At 41.8% G+C, this 23461-nt stretch overlaps 1 protein-coding gene and 1 long non-coding RNA gene across 4 annotated transcripts in view; one reads left to right on the top strand and one right to left on the bottom strand.

Annotated features, from left to right (window-relative positions):
• DNAJB6 (DnaJ heat shock protein family (Hsp40) member B6) overlaps positions 1–16213 on the bottom strand; it is a 58424-nt gene extending 42211 nt beyond the window's left edge. The window contains exons 1-5 of one of the 3 annotated variants that reach the window (XM_085050281.1): positions 16055–16213; positions 7091–7199; positions 6550–6659; positions 3476–3535; positions 2982–3092 (exon numbers count right to left, since the gene is read on the bottom strand). In XM_085050281.1, the coding sequence (XP_084906407.1) occupies positions 2982–3092; positions 3476–3535; positions 6550–6659; positions 7091–7155 (346 nt within the window). In that variant the 5' untranslated portion in view covers positions 7156–7199; positions 16055–16213. Of the gene's footprint in view, positions 1–2981; positions 3093–3475; positions 3536–6549; positions 6660–7090; positions 7200–15706; positions 15837–16054 lie in introns of those variants that run through there. The other 2 variants (XM_085050283.1, XM_085050282.1) reach the window with 2 other exon arrangements.
• A 268-nt stretch (positions 16214–16481) lies between these two features.
• LOC146440789 (uncharacterized) lies at positions 16482–23362 on the top strand. Its single transcript, XR_014849668.1, has 3 exons — positions 16482–16702; positions 18059–18167; positions 18856–23362. It is a non-coding gene; the product is annotated as an uncharacterized LOC146440789 (long non-coding RNA).
• The last annotated feature ends 99 nt before the right edge of the window (positions 23363–23461 follow it).

The raw sequence follows: 23461 nt of genomic DNA, 5'->3' as shown, positions 1-23461 counted from the left end.
AAATTTTCAAGAGCTTATACTCAAAATCCAAAGCTTAATAGAGGGTTTTAGGACTCTGGTCACTGACACTGCAACTATCCACATAAAGCAGAGCGGCAGCTTAGGAACGATTAGTTTTCATTAATTGGAGTGCACATAACACTGCTGACACTGCTGGAACCCTGGCAAGAAGCAGAGCCTGTGCCTCAGTACTCTTACCTTAAAGCTGGCAATGACAGTGATCAATGCATGAAGCAGATAACCTGCTTTTGAACAAATAAATAAATCCGGGAGTTAAGCAGGGGGAGAATGTCCCTCCTGGTCACTAGTGCAGAGGTATGTTGTTAAGTCCACTGATGCCCCAAGGCAAGATGTATCACTGTTCTCCTACAGGAGAGGCTACTGTAGTTGCAGTATCCCATGAAAACACTGGCAGCAGTGGTACCTCCATCTGATAAACTGGAAAGCTCTGTGCACTGTCCTTCTAAGGAGCCCAAAACATAAGGCCTCAGCTTTCTTTAAGCCCATTATTTATTTAACGGCAGAACTAAACTCATGGCTTTAAGGTTAATCATGAATACTGACATTTTCAGAGACAGCAAGTTAAACCTTCTGCTAGTGTTGATGAAGTAAATACAATCAAAAACAAACAGCCTATGTCAGTCTCCCACCAGTAGCTAGAACATCTCACCTACACAATTTACTATACAGATATTTGATTGAGAACCAACTATTTTGTTTAATAGATCTTTAAAAACAAAAGAACTAAACACTCTCTCCAGGCTCCTCCTTACTAGCTTCCTACTCAACAACTTGCTCAGATATTTCCATGCGTTTTACCACTCAATCAGAAAACAACTGAGTTTGACAGGGACCTCTGGAGTTCACTTGGTCCAATTCCCTGCTCAAACAGGGCCAACTGGAGTGGTTTTACCGGGAGTGCTCCAGATGCCTTCTACCTCCAAACGTGGGGATTCCACAACCTCTCCAGACAACCTGCTCCAACACTCTTACCCTCACAGTACAATTGTGCTACCTTAAATTCAGGCAGAGTCTCCTGTGCTTCCATTTGTGGTCACTGCCTCTTAATTTTGCCACTGGGCACCACCGGCAATCCCCTGGCTCCACCTTCTTCACACCCTCCCTTCCCAATGCACTGATGAGACTCTCACCCTGAGCTTCCTCTCTATACCGAACAATTCCAGCAGTTCTCTCAACCTTTTCTTCATGTGAGAGAACTTCCAGTCCTATAATTATCTTAGTGGTCCCTATCCAGTAATCCTGTTTCTTTTACTGGGGAGCCCAGAAATGGAACCAGTACTCCAGATGCTTCCCAACCAGTGCTGAGACCACTCACCTAAACTGAAATCTTTGTCTAGTACTCTGGGAGTTCAGGGTGGAGCTGTGGGGTCCAACAGCGACAGAAGTCTTTTGTTTTCAGTTAATGTGAAACATTAAGAGAGATAAGCGGAATCGCCCCTAGTAGGGGCTGAGACAAAGAGTAAGACAAGTTTGTGTTTACAGAAGAATTTAAGAGAGAAGACAGTGATCAGTAGCCCTTAAGAAATGCAAAACATGTAACCCTGGAAACCGAAGTTTTGGTAACAGCTGAACTATAGTTGCTAACAGTATAAAAAGACGTGCTCCGTACAATAAAGTGGACTTTGCATGAACCAGGCTAAATTCCCGTATCAATCACCGACGCAGTACTTTTTAAAATTCTTACTCTACTGCAGGCAGTGAAAAAGTTGCGTCTACCCAGTTCAGACCCCATTTCACTCATCAGTATTTTGCTAGCGGCTTCCTCCAATCTGCCCTTCTCTACTTGCAGCTGATTTCCCACTGGATCCAATTGTCCAAGTTCTGCTTATTTTCTACCAGATTTTTCCTCTAGCTACTCATCTAATTCATCAACTAGTATCCTACTGCATTCAACCTAAAGCCCTTCAACCCCTTTTCTAATCCTTCATTAGGCATCTAACAGCTGATGATCCTGAAATAGCAAACCAGAGAAAGATATAATTAAAATCTGAGCTGAATTAGTCCCTTAATGCTGCCGAAGAAATTACTTTAAAAAATACTAAAACATTTACATACATTATTATAGAGATTAATCTATATCTCCATTCTAAACAGGAAGAAAGCTTTGTTTTTCAAGGACACTTCCTGCAGTTTTCAGTATGCAACTTTCTCACAGTAAATACTGAACATAGAATCTGTTCTGCTTTATAGGTCAGCATTTTGCTGAGTAGAACACACACACAGAGATTGTGTAAGAACTCTACCTCTGAAAAGACCTTCACTAGAGCAAGCAACGTCACAAGTCAGAAGATCATCAGCACAACGGTAAAAAGATTACTTTGACAACTTTATCACATATTGCTTCCTTTAATGAGTGCTTAATAAATGAAGAATCCAGGTCTCAAGAACCATTTTACCTGAGACTTTAGGGGCTCTGTACCCCAAGTAAACAAGTGACATGAATTTGGGAGTGTCGAGATTATGTAACTGCTCTTATTCTGGCACAAGAAAATCAGTCCTGCTAGGACACAAGTCCACACTGAGAGTTATGGTGTAACAGTTATAGTATCTGTCCAGTTCAGAAGTTCCCAAAGTTTTATTTTTAAATTTACATACAGATCAAAAGAGATGAAATCCAACGGACTGTTAGCCTACTCAAATTCTTGAAGAAATTCCAGCATGCACTTTTTCTGTTGAATATAATTTCCTACCAACATAGAAACATTGCAGCCATGGTTTCATGGTTTGGCAAACCACGCCATCCAACAAAACATGAATTGGCAAGCCATATCTATTCTGTACTATAAAATTAACCAAGAAACATTTTGAAACAAAGGCTTCAAATATAATAGAAAATTCCAGTTGTTTACCTCATTTTCAGAGCTATTTCTAATACAACTGCATTAGCTATGTTTGTTTTGTAGGAGTACAGTTTTAGCCACACTTTAGATACACATAGCTGAAACCAGTGGATCACTTACCAAAGAAGTCAAATGAAAAGGGGTCCCTTCCCCCAAAAAACTCCCTGAAGACATCGTCTGGGTTGCGGAATGTAAATCCAAAATCAAACGGATTATCGTGATGATTTCCACCTGCCAAAAAAAAAGTTAAATTTCAATTACCTTCACACATTCTTACTAACAAGAAAATTCAAGGCCTAGACGGTACTTGAATCATCTAAAAGTATAAATTATTTCCAAAATTTCTCTTTCAGGTATCATTCAAGTTAAGTACCCACATTACTTCATTATTTTTTATAATTGTTTTTCTGTTTTCAAATAACAGTAATACCTTTTTTTTTTACAGTTATACCTTATATAACTAGAAAAACTGTAAAACAATTGTAATCTCAATTTTCAGAAGACTGAATTTTAGGCCTTAGTACAGGCATTTCCAGATTCCTGTCTTGAAAAGAAAGCTGAAGTAAACAACCTTCAGAATAAATAAAGCAGAGAACTGCTGGTTGTCAACATACCTCCACCTCCATTTATTAGGCCTTCTTTTCCGTATCTGTCGTAGATGTCACGTTTTTTAGCTGCAAGGAAAAGTTGTGCATCATGTCAGTAAACAGGTTCATTGGTTTTGAGAAAAAATAAAAACATTTAACTGGTATTCAAGTTAAACATCTTCTGAAAGCTACTTTATCTAAGAAAGTTCTGGCAAATAACTGCCGAGCATCTTTAATGAGGATGCCAAAGCATCCTGCCAAAGCAATTTAGGTTCAGAAAGAACAGTTACTGAACTTCAAAGTTACTGCCACTGAGTTGCAGAAGCTCTGGTCCTGTTGTATCAGAAGTAGTTTGGTGTAAGGACAAACTTCACGTGAAGTTTGCCTTTAAGAATAATATGGCAGTTTTGTTTTTTGCACAGGTGCCATGAAAAGCTTTGAGGGTGTGAAGGACCTCTGGACTTCAACCTGCTCCACCACACAAGTATAATCATAAAGTTGGTCAAATCTTGCCTGAAAAAAGCCCTGATCACATCAACTTCCACGAAAAGATTCTATAGTCTCTCTGGAAAAGTTCCAGTGCTCAAGCATTCCCTTCCTTCCATCCCACTTGCAAACCTTGACCATTGCCTCTTATCCTTTTATTGCACAAGACGGAGCCCATTGTGGCAGAGTTATGAGAACGGAAGAACAGTGTTTATATGAGTGACTGCAAAACCCCTAAAATTAATTACAACCACTTCTTCCAGCTTAATAATGGAGAATGAAGTGATGTTACAAAATGCTATGGAAGGATGTGACTCAAACTACTTGCTCTCTATTATTTTTGAAGGCATGGAATAACTATTAATTTTGCTGCAGACCAGCATTACAGAATGCATTAGAAAGGGGAGAAAAATGAGTTCTACATTACTGCATGAGATCAGATGGCACTTTGGTACTGGAAGGAAACCTAAAGAGCTTAAAGAGGCAGATAGTCAGCTTACTTTGCTTGCACTGGTGTGGAAATATCAGTCAAAAACGAATCAGGGCATTTGATTTTATTCTCTTAATATTATCATGCTATTCCCACTGGAATCTCTTCAGAGAAAGATGTTTTTAAAATTCAAACAGTATCACTGAAAGAACACTCAGTTACTTCAAACAGATGCTGGAAAGTAGAATACTTCTGACTAACAGGAATTAAAATTTTATGTAATGTTTATCACCGCAAATAGTAGGAGCTTGCAATAGATTTACACACACAAAAATCCCCAAAGCTCGATACATGATCTGTATTGCCTTTCTAGAAGGCAGTTTTAAAGAAAGGAGGTTAACCTACCCGACAAATTAAGAAGACCAAAGCAGGAAGAGGTAGATAAACTGTCACGGACAGGAAACAGCAAGGATGACCTGAGGGCTCACGAAGCCCAAAATTCATCTTGAAAAGTGTTACATTTTTGAAACCCCAAGGGAAGTGTGTTCAATGATCACCCAATTTCAGTATTCTTTGCTTATGTAATCCCTTACAAAACTATTCTTCTGCCAAAAATCTGTCATCATTGAAGCCTGTAATGGTGTCAGAAAATTTCATTAAGTCTGCAGAACAGTTGACTGCATCTCAACCAGTGGGCTCAGGGTTCTGGTATCCCTGCTGTACAAATGATTGTTAAGACATCAGCAACTTAGGATTTGGTCTAGATCCAAAAACTGGCAGCACTTTTAGATGTTCTAAAATTCTAGCAGTGTACTGTTTCCAGAGAACTTAGAGATCTGTGTAACAACCAGACCAGTATCCTATTTTTATCCTGCTCGAAAAACTAGCTTAAGAAGGATAAAGTACTCTAAAAGAAAAGTATACAATGAACTAATGATAAATTAAGTTCTGTTTCTCCCCATCAATTAAGTATCAAAACCAAGCAAAGAAACACGGTGTACAAGACTGCAGCTTGATAAATCAGGCTGAACTCAGAGAGGTAATCTAGATGCTGCTAGTGCTTTAAATATAGCTTTCCCATGCTCACTGTCTCAGGTGAAATCAAGGACACTTCAGAAATAGAATATAGACAGCTGCAGTCAATTACAGAGGAAAATAATCAAAGTGGCTTAAATCACTTTGTTATGATTCAGACTGCTTTTGTCAGAACATTGGCAAAAGTTAATGATGCTCTTCAAGCAAAAAGACATGGATGAACTGTAAACTGCATTCCTGCACTGCACGGGTCAGCCTAAATACCTCTTTCAGAACAATTCAAAATAAACACTATCTTTAGTATCACAGTTGTGTGAGAGTTCAGGGTGGAGCTGCGGGGTCCCGCAGCTACAGAAGTCTTGTTTTCAGTTACGTGAAACATTAGGAGAGATAAGCTGAATCCCCCCTAGCAGGGGCTGAGACAAGGGGTAAGACAAGTTTGCGTTTACCTTATGCACTAGTAGTTTATAGAAGAGGTTAAGCGAGAAGACAGTGATCAGCAGCCCTTAAGAAAAGTAAAACGTGTAACCCTGGAAACCAAAGTTTTTGTAATGGCTAAGCTATAGTTTGTAACAGTATAAAAAGACGTGCCCTGTTCAATAAATCGGACTTCGCATGAACCAGGCTCAGTACCCGTATCAATCACCAACACAGTTGACTGAATTTACAGAACTTACCCAAATGCAATCCAAGTTTTCAGCAAGGTTTACAGTATGCTTGGGCTTTGTGAAGACTATAACAAGAACTAGAAGCAGTAGGCCCAACAGTAGATACTTCAGAGTTGGTTTAGCCTGACTTTTATAGGATAAACACAATAATACCCCTCTTCTGATGGTATCACTGGCCTTAACTGCTAAGTAAGGTATTCACAGACATCTCTTCAAAAGTTTCTGAAGAGGGTCTGGCAGACAGAATTTCAATTTCTAGTAGTTTGGTTACTCATCTAGGGAGATCTTGAAACTTTTGTTTCAGAATTTCTGCTTTTTCTGTCTTATCGGCAAGCTTCTTTCACTTTCTTTTGGAAAGGAAGTAGTCAAGTTGGATGGTAAACCAAAATCACAATATCCTTTCAAAGCATCATACATCAACATTTTCAGTCTGATCCCCAGAACAGAGACAGGCAGTTCCAGAACCCTTTCCAAATACTTACCATCTGACAAAACTTCATAGGCCTCAGCTACTTGCTTGAATTGCCGCTCCGCCTCATCTTTATTGTCTGGATTTTTATCAGGGTGCCACTTTAGTGCCAATTTACGGTACCTAAGTGGAAGGGAAACAAAGGATATTTTAGTGTGAAATAATGGAATATGTCATACAGATAAACACAATGTTTTAAACAGATTGCCAGGGATTGAAGTATTTAGAAACTACCAGTGCTTTGTATCTTGCATCTAGACTGGTATCAACCAATTCTGCAGGTGCACAAAGAACCACCCATTCAGACATGCTATAAACAGGAAAGTAGGTTTGGGTTGATGCCTGAACAGGGCTTACCTGAAACAGAGGCTAGACAAAGTTAGGAGAATAAAAAGCAGATTAATTTATTAAAGGCATTTAAGGTATATTTTGGGCAGACAAAGCCTACTCGAGAGACTACACCCAAAATGGACCACGAGCCACGAATGAGTCCAGAAACCATGTAATTGTATCTGTTCCTTAAAACCCGTAACACATATACCAGTGACACTCACGCTTTTTTGATATCCTCTGCTGAGGCATGCTTCTGCACTCCCAGAACTTCATAGTAATCCACCATGTTTCAAGAGTTGTCTTGGTAACAACAGGTGAGTCTTTCAAGTCCTGTAACGACAACAACAACAAGGTGTAAATGAAGCCTGTCCAGTACTTCTGCTTCATAAAAGTCAGTTAGGAGGCTGGTATTGCCTAGTGCCAAACCTGATCAAAGAAAGACGAAGTTCAACTTTTCCAACCCCCAAAAATAAAACCCTTTTATTTTAGGTCAGGAGACCAAACAATTACTTTAATTCCGATTTTTATGTTCTTTAATCCCTCTGAAACACAGTACACAAACACATAAATAGGAGTTCCTGAAACAGATTAGACTGATAAACTAAATTTAATCAGTATTTGAAGAAGAGTATCTGGTTTTGATGTAGTTATTAATAACTCTGAATGCAAAAGTTCACCTAATGTTATCTATGACACCTGTTAAGTCTTAAGCACACATGGGCATAAACAAAGAGACCCATCTTTCACATCTGCTCTACAGAACTTCCACTGAGATGCTCCCTTCAGAAAAGCAAAGTATGTGCAAGTCTTGGAAATCTAAAACTACACCTATTGAGTCCAATAAGCCTTTCTTGGACTCAGACTTTGACAAAAAACGTACACGTTGTCAAAGCTACTGAATACCATTTGCTTCCTTTGTATTTACCAAGAGAAGCACATAGCCAGGCAAGATTGCTCCAACTGCCAAGTTAACCAACCAACTCAAGTGCAGAGGCACCTAGTGTTTCGTAGTATAAAAGAACAATTTCCACAAGAATCCTAAGAAACCTAGAAGTTAAAAGAAATAGCAATTTAAATACTAACAGTTTCTTGTCAGCATTAGAGTATAATTACAAGTAAAAGTTACAGTGACCATTACTCCAACTAAACAACCACTAAGATGGAAGAACCTAAGAAGTTTCAAGAATGTTTTTGTGTCTTCATGCAATGCCACCTTCTCCCCACCACTGTAACAAGTCTCCATTCTGGCAAAACTTCCAATCCCCTTTCCATCCTACCGCTGATGGTTAGTTCCAAGTTTTAGGAACAAGGAAACAGTGACCTTTTCCAGGAGTTATCAACTTGCTGCAGGGAAAATCACCCACATACACTCAGAACATAACAATACAGAAATGTATTAGTCACATTTTCTTATCTGGGGCATCAAGAACAAAATATCATTGAAATAACCTTTCCCCCTCAAGTCGTTCAATGTTTTTCATTTTGGCCCAGGCAAAGTCTCAGTTTCCTCTTCTTTCATATAAATACTGAAAGAACCAAGTATGATGTAGCCTAGTGCAATATTCTGACATTACTTTATTGTACTGCTTTTACACATATCTTTCAACATTCTGGGATATGAATATTAAAGAAAGATTTCCCTTTAAAATAAATTGGTACATCTTCAAAATATGTTCCCGCTGTAGGTCAAAGCTTAATTAATTTTAATTATGGATGTGGTTACACACACATTTCCTCAAATGGCAAAACCAGTTTAAGAGATACCCTGCCATGCTTCCTCCCCTCTCCAAACTACTTACAGAAGCAAATGTATTAGAGGACCGACGTGTTTTAAAACTTGGGTGGTTTTAGCAATCTACTTAACCATACAGTCCCACAAACACAAAATTAAAGTGTAGCACGTAAATAATACTTTGAAGAAATCTCCACATGAAAAAAACCAGTAAGGGTATAGTTAATATTGTGACCAATGCCAAGGGAAGTTGGGGGATGTGGATTAAAATGAAGATTAAGAATGTCAGTAATAATATACTAATGGCAGGGTTCACTATGTAAACATACAGATTACCAAAAATATCCCAGGATATTTGCTATCAACTACCCTCTCTCGATTTGCTGTTTCCCACACAACAATTAGAACAGCTCTGTTAACACAGAGGGGAGAAGCAAAGTCAGCATGGGTTAGGTATGTTATCAAATCCCACAGCCATCCTTACGAGAAGTAGCATATATGGAATATATACTTTACAAAAGGAAACCAGAAGTGGGGAATCTAGTATGAGTCAAGCTTAAGAGGTCAGAGTCCCTCCTAACGAGAGATACGAGCCTAAAACTAGTAAGCAAACAGCAGGAAGCCACAGGATGGGAGCACATACCACAACTCAAGTGTTCTCTCCATAGTCTCCTTTTCTTAAATACAAGACTTCCATTAGTTCTCCTCTCAATTCAGGTACTTATCTTAGAGGGAAAATTTAAAATTCAAGCTTATAACCAGAATGAGCACGTAGGAAAAGCAATTTAGATCTAAAAAATAAATTACTATCTTTTCCTATAGAACTTTGTGCACACAGGTAGTCATGTTGATTTAAGCAAATGTTTCTTACAAGATTTTGCTGTTTGTTTAAAAACAATGCTGCAGAGCTGTTAAGTTCAGACTCAGTAAAAAACACCAATATATCCTAAATAACAGGAGCCTGAAGCTGGGACCAAAAACCAATGCTGAGGCAACATGACCACCTCTTAGCAGATGACTCTGACCCTAAAAAGCAACTCCTTCAAAAGAGAGGAATTATTTGTTTCAAAGAAATGTCTGGGGATTGCATATTTAGTGAGAGTGTTATTGCTCAGTTTTTACTTGCCACTAATATGGTGTCTGGAACTAAGACAAGCCAGAAGCTTGCTCAAGAAAAAAAAATTGTTAATATCTTCCTTCTCCTAATCAAAGTGTCATCAAAGTCAGATGACAGTAAGAATTCATCTCTGATATATTGTTATTTCTATATGCTAGTTATCATAAAGCATAAACCGTACTGCTGAAATTTTAGTTATCTTAGGAACCCTTTCCTTGTATGTAAAAAGGCTGTAAAAATACTAACAAGAAAATTCATCTGCAGCTTTTTTTGTCCAGCTTAAGAAAAAAAGTCAGCTAATATTTACCCTCTCAACAGCCAGTAAGACTGACCAAAAAAAACCCACACACATCCACAAAACACTCCCCTCCCCCCAGAAAAACCCCAATAACATTTACAAACTAGAAAGGATCTCTATCTGCAATCTTTTCAGGACAGAACTATTTAAAGTATTCACTCAAGGAAACAGCCACCATCGGTTTATAACAAAAGAGAATTGGATGAACATTGACTAAGAAAATGGCCAATTAAAGAAAAAAAAAGAGAGTACTTATAAGATGAGTAGGAATCTGCATGGTGAAAATGCCTAGCTGTTTCCAAGATGCAAACCATATACCTCCCTGCAAAAATCCACTCGACTGTCCTACCCAAAATGACATGACAAAAATCTTCTTCCAACACCCAATCTGTCAAACAATTTGTCTCCAAATATACAAGCAAGGCTCATTAATTAGGCACTCGAGAGTTTCTTCTAAAGCCAGGAGGAAGCCAGCCCACATTAGCTGATTTCCTGTCTCCATCCACAGAAAATCTTCAAAATTTCAAAAGAAAAGACATGCAAAAAAGAATCCAGCTGAAAGATGATGTTTCATGGCCTTCATGTCCGCTCACAAAAATCTGTAGTTCCTTGTGCTGGGAGCTGCACTATGTCTACAGTGTGCTATCAGCTACTCCAACTCCTTTTTTGGGGCACGAAAACCAAACAGGCATATGTTTATGTGAACCAAAAGTTTCCACAGTTTAGAGATTTCTCAATCATCACAGGAGAAGGCAACTTTGCTCTGGCTTACAGAGCAATGGCGCTGAACTACTGACTCAAGGCAAGTGACAAGGGCACACGACCAGGCTCGGCACCCCCTCACACAGCTCAGCCCAGCGCTCGACAAGAGTTAACCCAAAATCAGCCTCATAAACTCTCTTTACAGCACAGTCCACAGCTACATGGAAGATATGAGAGGTATTGCAGAAGATATGTAAAGAGCTCTTAACTTTTATAAGATCAGATGACAAAGAAAAGCAAGTAATCTGACAGACAAGCAGCAATCAGACAAAGCAGCACCGCTAACTAAATACGGAAAGGAGGAAAGTATCTAAACAAGAAATTCTTAGAGCAGCCAGGAGGGAATTCAGACAGCAAGGGGCATGCGACCTTTGCAGTCAGCTTAGTCAGAAAAAGTTATCTATTTCTGGCCATGAAGCAACGGGCAGCACGGAGAGTCCTGAAAGATGCCAGAATAGCTCGAGCTTAGTGACTACAGCAGTCACCTGGAGAGCAGGACTGAGTTCCAAACTCCTGATTCACGCAGCTGACAGAAGCAGCCAGTCATCAACATCCTCTGCAAGTCCCACAGCCATCCAGTTCCCAGTAACCTGTCTGCTTTCCACGAGCATATCTAAAGGATTGCTTGCATCCTGCTAGCGACTCCAGAGGAACAAATATCCTGCTCTGAATCCCAGTTCACTTTGCCTGAACTCACAAAGATCCACCAAGCTAGAGCTGTACAAGGGCTAACACAAAAATTCCCAGTTTACCAGAAAATTCTTCTAAGAGTAAGTTTAAGAATGCTAAGGAACAAATAAAGTTACTTTAATTATGAGTGCAAGAACAAAGAGCAAGAAAACTTGTGTAAGTTTTGTGATTAATTAACCTGACAAATACATTTAAACAAGGCACCAGCATTCATTTTCTCCTCCCACTGATCCATGCACAATGTGGTGCAGACCAAGGCATACTAAAAACTTCAGTACTTTTAACTTCTGCTTACCTAAGCTTAGAAAAGCTGTCACAGTTTAACTTCACAAGCTCCGGAAATTTATTGTTTCATGGAAAAATGTAAATTTACCATGTAATTAAAATTAATAAAATGTACTTAAATAGCCATGTTTATACTCATTATTTTAACATTCCCTCAGCATCCCCAGGAGATGAATTTAATAAAACGAGCATTCCAAAAAGCTTAGTTTAATCTCATGTTTACAGCAAACATCCTGCTTCTATGTCAGACAGCAGAGTGGATTTGGACACAGTTATTATTATACCAGAATGCAGTTCAAACAGGGAGAAGGCAGCTGGGCTGACTGCTTTACCTTGCAGTTCATACTCCACTGTAAAAAAGCCAGCAACAACAAAGCTTCACCACAACCAAACAGAGACACCTGCCCAAGACACCCTCACCCCTTAAGGCAAGAAGTTACAAAATCCTGTCCACTCCTCTCCTCTCCTCCCCCCGGGCAGCAAGACACAGCTCCGGCAAGAATTACAGGACTTGTATTGCTGCCTGGCACATGGAAAGCCTGTAGAGGGCAACAAGTAAGAAACCACTAAAAAAGAGTGAACCAACCAAAAACGGGAACAGAAGAAATCAAAAATCTTCATCTGTGAAAGAAATGTACACTCGGTAACAAAACCCAACGTGAATAGGCCACTCTGACTGCCTTGGCTGATACACTCCTGCTTATCCATCTGATCAAGGGGGACTTATTCATGATCTTTCCTTAAAGCAAATGAACATTTTTCCAAAACACAACAACTCAGGTGTCCAAATTTGGAATTGTTTCACAAATATCTGGAACACTGTCACTCTCCTAAAAGGAACCATAAAAGGCTATTTTATACAACAATATTTTTAAAAATTCCCTACCTTATTTTTAAAAATGTATGATCTGTATATGATTAAGAAATCAAAAACAGTGAAAGCCTCAACCAAAAGATAAGGCCCCAAAAATTTCAGACAAATAATCACATGCAATCAGATGATCCTCTAGGGAAAAGAAAATAGTTTCAAGTTTCTACACATTTCCCCTGAATTGTTTTTGGAATTGTAACTTTAAGCCAAAGGAAAAAAAAAGCTTCATCATGGCAAAGAGCAATTTCTTTTTCAAAGTGTTGACAGGCTGTCACAGATTCAGACTACAGTTCACGACAGAAAAAAAATTCCGATTCAGAAAAATTAAAGTTTTTAAAAAATTGGCTGCAATGCAGCTATGAATGGCTTCAAACTTATTACATGACCTTTAAGATCTTTGTTAAGTACTGAGTTCTCACTAATGAGTGGGATTTCTGCATTTGTTCAGAACAAATAGAACACAAAAGAAACCTACAACTAGTAACTGTAGGAGTGAAATGCATATTCATGAATTATTTCTTCCCCATCAGTTAAATAAATAAAGCAGAATAACGACTTCATTAAGTCTAAAGTAAGAAAAACTTAACATCCATTCAAATGTACTTTATTCAAAAGAAAATATAACTTAAACCTACTAATACCCTCAACTATAGTTTTATTTTAAATCTATCTTGAAATAATCATCATATGCAAGATCCAACAAGTTTTGACAAAGCTAAGTAATTTCTCACTAATCCTTCCATTGCTCGAAGAAAACAAAGGAGAAGCTGTTGACAGAAAATGTTTTCAGGACACAGCTGACGAGGTGCTTTACAAATGCTATTAGAGAAATGGAGCACTTCCTACTTAAGGAGCAAATGCTAAAACATAAATCTCACACAGCTGAGTTGAAAATCACGGCAATGCGCTCCCCTCAAAGCATCACTCCATGGTTCAGAACCAGCAGAAGTGCTCCTGGAGTCCGGAGCACTGGCTGGGCCGAGCTGCACCTCCTCCACAGCCGGCGGCACCAGAGCAGCTCAGCTCAGCTCAGCTCACACGGCTGGCTGCGCGCAAGCCGCGCTGACATTTCAGTCGATTCCAGGCCGCAAGTGCGACAGCTCTGCCCTGGGAACAACGCAATCGCCGCCCTGGTGCCATGCAACCCCAGCTCACAGAGCTCACTGCACCGACGGGCTCAGCACAGATGGAAAACAAACCAAAAACCCTGGTGTTGATTTCCTCAGGACGGTCCATGCACTGTTAGCAACTCCTACATCCTTGATAGTGAGATGATGATTTAACATAAGCTGCTCCCTCTCCCCACGTACATTCCAAAACTTCTAATGGATGCATGAAAGAATACAGTAAGTAAAAAAGTATAAATTTATCTATTAAAAAAACAATCAGTATCAAAACACATTAGCCCTCTAACTAAAACTTCCATATTACACAAAAGTAAAGCCTTGCATGCCTTCTCCCCAAGCCCAGCCAAGATAAACTAACAAACTGCATCAGTCTGGGGAAGACAGGAGAAAATGCTAGAGAGAAATTGTCTGGGTGAGAACATGCTGTAGTTTGAAAGCACAAGTACTAAAATGACTAATCTGATGAAGAACAAGAGGAACTCTGCAGTTTATGGATAGAGAAATTATTAGTAGTATTGCAGTCTAAATAGTGCTGCCAATAAAAGTAGCAATTTAAGTTCCTCCTCCAATAGAGATTACTTAAGAAAATGTAATATTAATTTAATTTCCAACACACCCTTACTCTCCTCTGAGAAAACAGCACAGGAGCCAAGAGGAGTAAATGAAGTTAGACCAGTGTTGTGCAATAGTTAAAATTTTGGTTGTTTGAAAATTGAAAAAAAAAAGGAATCACAGAGACAAGATCTGTAAATACATTTACTCATTGGTCCAAACAAATCTTCTTTGACAACATAATCCATCAAACTAAGTGGTATTTTAACTACCAGGCTCTTGATCACCAGCTGAACGTAAAACCCCTAACTGGAGTACCAGGATCTCCAAAGAGTAAACAAAAATTAAGGTCAGCAGGCAGCAGTGACTGAAACTTCTGCTGCAGGACCAGAGAGGCAGAGCCTTGCTTCATTCCAGTTGTTCCCTCTGTGTCAACACCTTTTTCCATCACTTTTTGACACTTTATACCCTAAAAACTCTTGGGTTTGATCACTGACCACGCAGCATCACAAGCCTGTGACCATTTGCACATTAGCACGATAATGAACTTTGCTTTCATATTACCGTGTCTAAATAAGTAGCAATTTATTACTACCAAAACTTAAAACAAATTCGTTCAGTTTTGTATCACTTCTAGCACTTTGTCAGCATGGCTTAAGCCTGCAGCACATGTCCTCAGCAGCCAAGGAGAGCTCCGAGAGCAACACAACATAAAGTGCTGGTGCCAACAGAAACGCGGGTCATAAACCACTCCCCAGCCCCCTCTGAAGTGCAGCAAGGACTGACGACAAACAATGCTCCTTACCTGGCAGTATCAATTTTCAACTCAGCTCGGAACCTGGCAACAGCGAGTTCAAAACACTCGACCTCTGCCGACCTCACCCGCAATAAACCTTCCTCCTGACCCGACCCCGAGCTCTGAACACCGAGCAGAACGTAACTAAACTGTTTCCGTCGGGGGAGAACAACAGTGCGTTTGGCTCAGAATCATCAAAGGTGGAAAACGCCTCTGAGATCACGCAGCCCAACCATTCCCCAGCACTGCCACTGAGTCCCGCAAACCACAACGCCCAGCGCCACTTCCAGACGCTTCTCAAACACCTCCGAGGATGTGACTCTGCCGCTTCCCTCCGCGACCTATTCCAGTGCCTGACCATCTTAGAACTGAACGAAAAAAAATCTGTGTTATCTAATCGGAATCTCCCCTGTCCCATCTTTAGGCCGGTTTTCTGGTCCTCTCACTGCAGGCAAAGCAAAAGAGCCCCAAAGAGTCTGACCCCCGCCTCATCCCAGCCTCCCTCAGGGAGCTGTACAGAACGGAGAAAAGACACAATAAGCTCTCAGGCCGCCCCGGCAGCGCTCCGAGGAGCAGGTCTGTTTAACGAACCGGGGCTCGCCCTCACCTTCGGGAAACTGTCACCGCTGCGAGCAAGGAATGGAAAACTGCGATTTTTTCCCCTTGCGGAGAACAGGCGGCAAGGCGAGCTGCGAACCAGTGTCCCGGGATTTGCCCCGCTCCGAGTCCCGGGGGAAACCCAGGGCAGCCGATCGCTCCCCCAGCTCCCTGCGAGCCCCGAGCCCCGCCAAGGCTCGGGCCGTTCAGCGCCGCGGGGCCTGTGCCGGCCGCGCCGCGAGGCCCCGGTACCAGACACGCCGCTGCCGAGCACCGCGGCCGGCCGAGCGCCCGCTCCCCGCGCTCCCCGCCTCCCGCAAGGCCGCGGCCGGCCCCGGGCCCGTCCTGCCGCACTCACCCGCCGGTGGCTCCTCAGCGCGGCCGCCGCTCCCGCCCGTCCCCTCCCGCGGCTCCCGCCGGGACAAACCGCAGCGGCCGCAAACAGGAAGCGCCGCCAGCGCGCGCCGTCACTTCCGCCCCGCCGCTTCCGGAAGTTTCTCGAACGGCCCGGCCGGCTGTCCCGTGCGAGCGGAGAGCGCCCCCTGCCGGCGGCGCGCGGCTCTGCTCCGCTCCGGGGCGGGACCGGGACCGGGGCGGGGCTTGCAGGGGTGTGGCTCCGTGAGGGCGTGGCTTCGTGGGGGAGGGCGGGGCTCCGTGGGGGAGGGGCGGGGCTCCGTGAGGGAGGGGCGGGGCTCCGTGCGGGAGGGGCGGGGCTCCGTGAGGGGGGCGGGGCTCCGTGAGGGAGGAGGCTCCGGGCGGGGCAGGGCTCCATGGGTTTATGCAGCCTCACATCCCAAACTGGTCACGGCCTCTCCCTGTTCCGCAGAGTCACGGGAAGTCTGCTGGACGTGACTTCCAGTGTTCACCCATAGGTTGGACTCGATTATTGTAAAGGTCTTTTCCAACCTGAGTGACTCTGTGATTCTGTGAAGCAATGCCCAGTGCAGCTGAGTGGAAAGGAGGAAAAACAAGCAATAATTTTAAGAAACATTTTGTCAATAGGTGAGTTAGGCTGCTAGAAGTGAGATGACCAAATTTCCTCCCCTTCTGTGCCTTACTTTACTCAAAAACCGGGGGTGCCAAGAGCATGGCCCAGGCTCTGCTCAGAGCTGCCAGGCACCAGGACATGAGGCAGAGGGCAGAAATTGATGCACAGAAGCTCCACCTGAACATGAGGAAGAACTTCCTAACTGTGCAGGTGACCATGCAGTGGAACAGGTTGCCCAGAGAGGCTGTGGAGCCTCCTCACTGGAGATATTCCAGAACCATCCTGTGCCATGAGCTCTGGGATGACCTTGCTTAAGCAGGGAGGTTGGACCAGATGACCCCTGAGGTCCTTCCAGCCTGACCCGTTCTGGGTCAGAATCACTGGGATTCTGTGAGGGAAAATGCAGAAAGTGATGCCTGGGTGTGGTGCTGTGGGAAAAGGTAAAAAAACAACTAATAATTTTAAGAAACACACTGAATAGGTGAGTTTTGCTGCTAGGGATGAAATGACAAAATTTCATCCCCCTTGCGTGTCTAATCGCAGTTCCAAAAATTCCTTTGAGGCCAGATTGCTTTCCATTTAGCACCTGGACAGAGTCCTGCACTGGGTGAATGTATTGGAGCATCCTTTGGGTTTTATTCGAGTATGTGGTTTTCCAAATGCCATGGCTGAGTGCAAAGTATAGGGCAGCAAAGCTATTATTCTATTTTTAAAATGTGGACTTCATCCATGTTTTAAATTGTTGTAAAATTATATTTCTTGCCCTTTATTTAAAAAGTGGAGGAGGCATTAATTTATAGATCACCAAAGTGAAGTTAGAGGGTTTCCATGCCTAAAACTCTTGCTTCCCAAATAAAGTCAAAAGGCTACTCATTATTTAGGAAGTGTTTGTGTGGGAGCAGTGTCAGTTCAAAAAGACAAAAGCTGGTTGGAAGAAGGCAGAGGAAAACCTAAAACAAATCAGTAGGACAAGTTGCAGGACAACCCAAAGTATAGGGTTGTTGCTTTGGGGAAATACAAGCTTCAAAAGAAATATTGTTTATTACTGATGCTAAGTTGTGGAAACAAATCTTCAATATTAGATCAAAGACACACCTCACTGCATTATTAGTTTCTCATCAGCAAGTAGCTGTGAAGTCCAAGTTGTTGATCCACTTGGAAAGGAAAAAACCAAAGGATTAGTAGCTTAGACTGGCCTTTCCTAATGGGTGAGGTTCAGACCTCAGAGGATTCACAGTCTGGCAAGTGCAAAGGCAGGTCAGTACTGTGTGGTGTGGGAAGAGACCATATAAAATTTTGATTTAATACTTGAAACATTTCTTGATTTGGAAATAAAGGTTTTTCACCAACCTTTCATAAGTGATTACAGGAGAGAAAAAAAGTATGGAGTCCTAAAACCTGAGCTGCAGGAAACAAGACAGAAGGCATGAGGCAGTTGCTTTGCTTAAATAGTTTACAGAACAGATCTTATATTAAAGTTAAGGTATGATGGGTGTCAGCCATAAAACTTTCTATTTATCCAAGCAAACAGAACATGGCAAAAAAATATGATTCCATATGGAATTGCAGGATTGGAATTAAAACACTGCCTACATCAATGCAACCAGGACCATGGCTTCTTTAAGACAATTGTTATCATTACATTAATCTGCTCATAGATTTTCTAACACTGTTGCAAATCTTGACAGCATAGCCTGCTTTAGAGTCCTTCAGATATAGGAATAATATTTGGGAAGGCTTAGAGACCAATTTTGCATTTGGAGAAATTAAGGTATGAGATGGTAAAGTGCTTGTTCATAGCTGAGAGCAGGGCAAGCTGTATGAGATGCAATTTGGCATTTTCTAAAGCAAATCACTGAGAATGTAAATAAATGATTCCTAACGAAGTTACAGATGGAAACAAAAGACTGCATAATTTTTTTTTTAATCCAAAATATATTTTAATTGGTTTATGCTTGTCTTTGAAGAAGACATGAAGACATTTCCCAGCACTTTGCAGAACGGGCATTTTGCAGAGCCACCAATTACAAATATAATTTATTAGGGCACCTCTTTTTTTCTAACTTATGAGCTTTGATGATCTCTAACACTGAACAATAACAAGAATTATTCACATTTTAGAAGTTCTCGTGTTGTGCACATGATATTTAATTTTCTGTTCTCTGTTACAGGGTCCCCACGTGACCTGAGGCAGCTTCTGCAGACCTGCTTGCATGAATCTCCCCAGTGCCCTGGTTGTGAGATTTTCCCCCTCACACTTGTGAGCTCCAGGATTGCTCAGGTCTGGAGCTGCACCCTGGCAGGAGCCAATCTCACCATCTCTGCAGGAGGCAGCTCAGGCTGGCACAGAGTGCCACAGAGGGTCACATAGGTTTGGTGACACTTGGGAACAATGGGACAGAGGTAACAGCTAAAGAATTCCTGTTTATATTTCAGTCTGAGCAGCAGGGGGAAGTAATTCCAGAGGCTCAGGCTGAGGCTGCCTCTAACTCAGCATCCATCAGACTGCTCCTGCCGAAGGAAGAAGTTTCTACCTCCCTCCCATCTGTGGTTCAAGCTCCCCTTGGTGGTGGTAAATGACCTTGGTAAATGACCGAGCATTGCACCTGAAGTCATCCTGCCATGACTGATCTCGAAGAGATCAGCATCTCTCCCTCCTCTTCCCCTCAGGAGGAAGTTCTAGACTGCAATGAGGTCTCCCCTCAGTCTCCTCCACGCTGAACAGACCAAGTGACCTCAGCTGCTCCTCGCATGATTTCTCTAGAACCTCCACCATGTCTGTAGCCCTCCTTTGAACACTCTCTGTAGACCCTTATAGTGCCTAAAAGTGTCCCCAGCACTCGAGGTGAGGCTGCCCCAGGTCAGAGCAGAGCAGGACAATCCCCTCCCTTGTCCAGCTGGCAATGCTGTGCCTGATGCCCCCCAGGACACAGTTGTCCCCCACTGGCTGCCAGAGCACTGCTGGCTCATGTTCAACTTGCTATCAACCAGGACCCCCAGACCCTTTGCACAGCTGCTCTCCAGCCTCATTCCCCAGTCTGTCAGTACATCCAGGGTTGCCCTATCCCATGCAGAATTCAGAACTTGCCCTGGTAAAACTTCAACATATGGTTGATGATTGCCCATCCCTCTGACTTTGTCCAGGTCTCTGCAGGGCCTCTCTTCCCTCAAGGGAATCAGTAACTCCTCTCAGTTTAGTGTCCCTGGCAAACTTACTTAGCATCCCTTGCACTCCTGCATCCAAGTTATTTCTGAAAATGTTGAGGAGCACAGGGCTGAGGAGCCCTGTGGAACCCCACTAGTGACAGGTCACCAGCCTGCTGTAACCCCATGCACTGTAACCCTGTGTGCCAACCCGTGAGGCAATTGCTCACCCTTCACATGATGTGTTTATCCAGCTGTGTGCTGGACATTTTGTTCACAAGGATCCTGGGAGAGACAGGATCGAAAGCTTTACTGAAATCCAAAAGGATTACATAACATGTTTAATTAGATGTATTTATAGGAGTAATAAAACTGAAAAGCTTTTAGATGCAGAAAACCTTCAAAGGTATTTGCAAAAGTATGAAGTCAAAGTGTCCTATGTTTTTATGGTGAGCTGCTTGCAGCAGAAGCCTGGAGTACTGTGTTAGGGGGCATTAAATCTGATGTTGCTGGCAGAGCATCAGCATTCCAATAACAAAAGAAGGTCTGGTGGGTCCGTTAAAGCTGGTATCAAAGATCCAGGCTGATATCCAAGTGCTGAGTCATTGAGTCAGAATAAACTCTGCCATCAAAGAATCTTAGTTGTTTAAGAACTTTCAACCCTCCCCTGGGAACATGAGGGAAAGGTCGGGTCCCTTCACCTAACTTCAGCTATCTCAAATATCCACTTTAAGGCCATTGACTGTGGAGAGAGTAGGAGGGAGCACCTCCAGGGCACAATTCATTCCACCCTCTGTGGAGATGTGTTTCAGTAAAGAAGGAACTGCCTGCCAGAGCTCTGTCCTGTGGCTGCCTTTTCTTCCCAAGTGCCTCACAGCCACCTCACAGATGCCTGAAGTTAAGTGAGATGAATTCAGGCCTAACTGGTAGCTATAACCTAATGATGGAAATAATGTGGCAGCATTCCAGGAGGTATTAGCAATTCACATAGTTCCCAGATTCTTTTTTTAAACCATCTTTTATGATTTATGCAGGTCAATTATGTAAAGCCCATCAGAACACAAGAAATGCTCAAAAATGCTGCATTAGAGAGACATTAATATTAGTCCTTCTGAGGTGGTAATGGCTGTACCCTTCCCGGCCTGCTGCTCTGCCCTGCTGCTTAATGCATCCAGTTTTCCTATTTACAGATTTACAGAGTCTATTTTTGGTGTTAACAAAGAATATGAGCATATGTATCAAAGACTGTTCTCACGTCATCTAATTATAGTACTGCTGGCAAAGTAATTCTGCAAAGTGCCACTTAATTAAATATAAGCATTAACTTTTTGCTGATAGCTTATCAGAAACAATTAGACTTGAAATATGGGCAATACACCTAGTGTTTGAAACTTTCAGTAGAAGCATTGAAAGTACAAAATAACCCATTTTCACTTTTCTCCAGTATCTTCCTGCTGAGCACAACCTCAATTTTCATTTTCACAGCGTTTCTTAGGTAATCTAGAGGCTCCAAGTTTATCTGGACTCCTTTTTTTAAGTAAAAGTCTGAGCCAAGTGGATTCTTCTGAAAGTGGTTAAACCACTTCAGCATAGTTGATGTTTTTGCCAACTCCTCCTGAAATATCAGATGTATTCTGCAGATTATTTGGGGTCTGCACACAACAACCCAGGAACTATTGGGGGCAGTCAGACCATCTCACACCTTATGCCAAGTGCTTATTCCTTGCAAGGACAGCTAGGTCAGCATTTATATTTATTAACTTGATCAAGGATATGCTTTTTTATCCATGTAACAATGCCAAATATTAATTTGATGTAATTTTTCATCAATAGCCAGATAGATCTACCAGATAATTAGACCTAAAATATCTCTGCAAACTTTGAGCTCTGCTGCTGTTTGCCTGAAAGTGAAGAGGGGAAAAACAGCAAGCAGAGCTGTAATGAAAATAATTATTCTTAATTAAAGACACAAGGGCTAGAAGGAAACAATTCCTTCAGAAGGTTTGTTTGTCAACACACAGCAAAACTACATAGCAACTGAGGAGAGATGCTTTTCCCAGGTCTAACATTTGGGCAAGCAACAGTAGCAGGAGAATCCGAAATAACACCATCTGGTGAATGCCTGTTTCTTTCTTCAGCAATCAAGAACTATGTGTAACTATAAACAAAGAATAAAATAGAAATAATGCAAAACTACTTTTCAGTTAAATGCTGCACAGAATGAACAAACAGCTGCTCTGGGAATGCAGAAAAGAATGACGTTAAATATAGTAAGAAATTTGAGCATGCTGCTCCTATAAATACATGAACAAACTTTGCAAACAGAATGTATGATTCTGCAGAGCTGTGGACAGGGAAACTTAGGCTGGAGAGCAATTATTCTGGCAATAAATGTAGCAATGATTTAACCGTAACACAAGAAAAGTTCATCCCTTGACAGTGTAAAATCAAGCTGCAGGACATCTTTGCCTGCCTTTATGTCCCATTTTGTCAGTCAGAATTCCCATGCTTCTCCTGTTTGTCTGTCTGATGTGCTTTGCTGGATTCTGGGCTACTCAGCCCCTCAGGAGACAGTCAAAATACAGGAGTTTGTCCAAGAAGTTGCACTTCTCAGTGGCCAGAGAATGTACATTTAGATGATTTAACATTTAGCATTAGTCCCATGGTTTTTGCATCAGTGTTTAGCATCCCTTCTATAAAAAACTGTGAAAATAATTCAGAGCTCAGTTTTTACCAAGTCTGCTATTTTGCATTGATAATAGACTTGGGAAATCCTTGGAAAGTTAAAAGCAGCACTGGAAGTTGAAAAAGCAAAGCCACAAAGTCTTAAATCCAACCCTACCTAGTAAATGCCACTGATTAACAACCACTGGCAGCTGACAAGAAAGAGATTTAGTGTCACCTAAATCTCTCTTTCACAAGAAAGAGATTTAGAGTCCCCAGTCGCATCAAAGTGCACAAAAGGTATTTTGAAGATGCTGCTGGGTTCACTAACAAGCAGGGCAGAGAAAGATGGTTAAGGTTTTGGAGGGAGGGTGTTTCATATGAGGAGAGGCTGAGAGAGCTGATGTTACTCAGCCTGGAAAAGGCTCAGATTCCTTAGTACTGCCCAGTGACAGGACAAGAGGAAATGGGCACAAACTGGAATACAAGAAGTGTGTTTAAACCTGATTAAAAATGTTTTATTGTGAAGTTAACTGACCCCTGAAAACAGATTACCCAGAGAAATTGTGGATTCTCTGTCCAAGAAGACATTCAGAATTCCACAGGTGAAGGTCTTGAGCAACCTGCTGTAGGTGACCCTGCTTTGAGCAGGGGGCTGGAGTAGGTGATCTCCAGCTGTTCCTGGTGACTTCAACCATCATGGGTTCTCTTCAATGGATTCAACTTGCGTAACTTCATGATCACTTTTTGCCTTGTGTTGTCTGTCTACACATAAGAGAAATTTAATGAGCTTTCCAGACTACCAGCTACATACTGAAGAACAGGCAAGATACCTGGGCATTTGTGTTTCATTAATGTTACAAGTTATGAAATGCCCTACAAGAGGAGTTTTATGTAGCTTTATGTTTACCACATTTTTAGTATAAGGTAAGCTGAAGCATATATGCTGCTATTTCTATGTATTCAAAA

Source organism: Lichenostomus cassidix, chromosome 2 (genome assembly GCF_008360975.1).
Source record: "Lichenostomus cassidix isolate B80296 chromosome 2, HeHo_3.0, whole genome shotgun sequence".
Classification (NCBI taxonomy): Eukaryota; Metazoa; Chordata; class Aves; order Passeriformes; family Meliphagidae; genus Lichenostomus; species Lichenostomus cassidix.
Note: the sequence above shows the minus strand (reverse complement) of the source record. Positions and strands in the feature narration are given on the sequence as shown.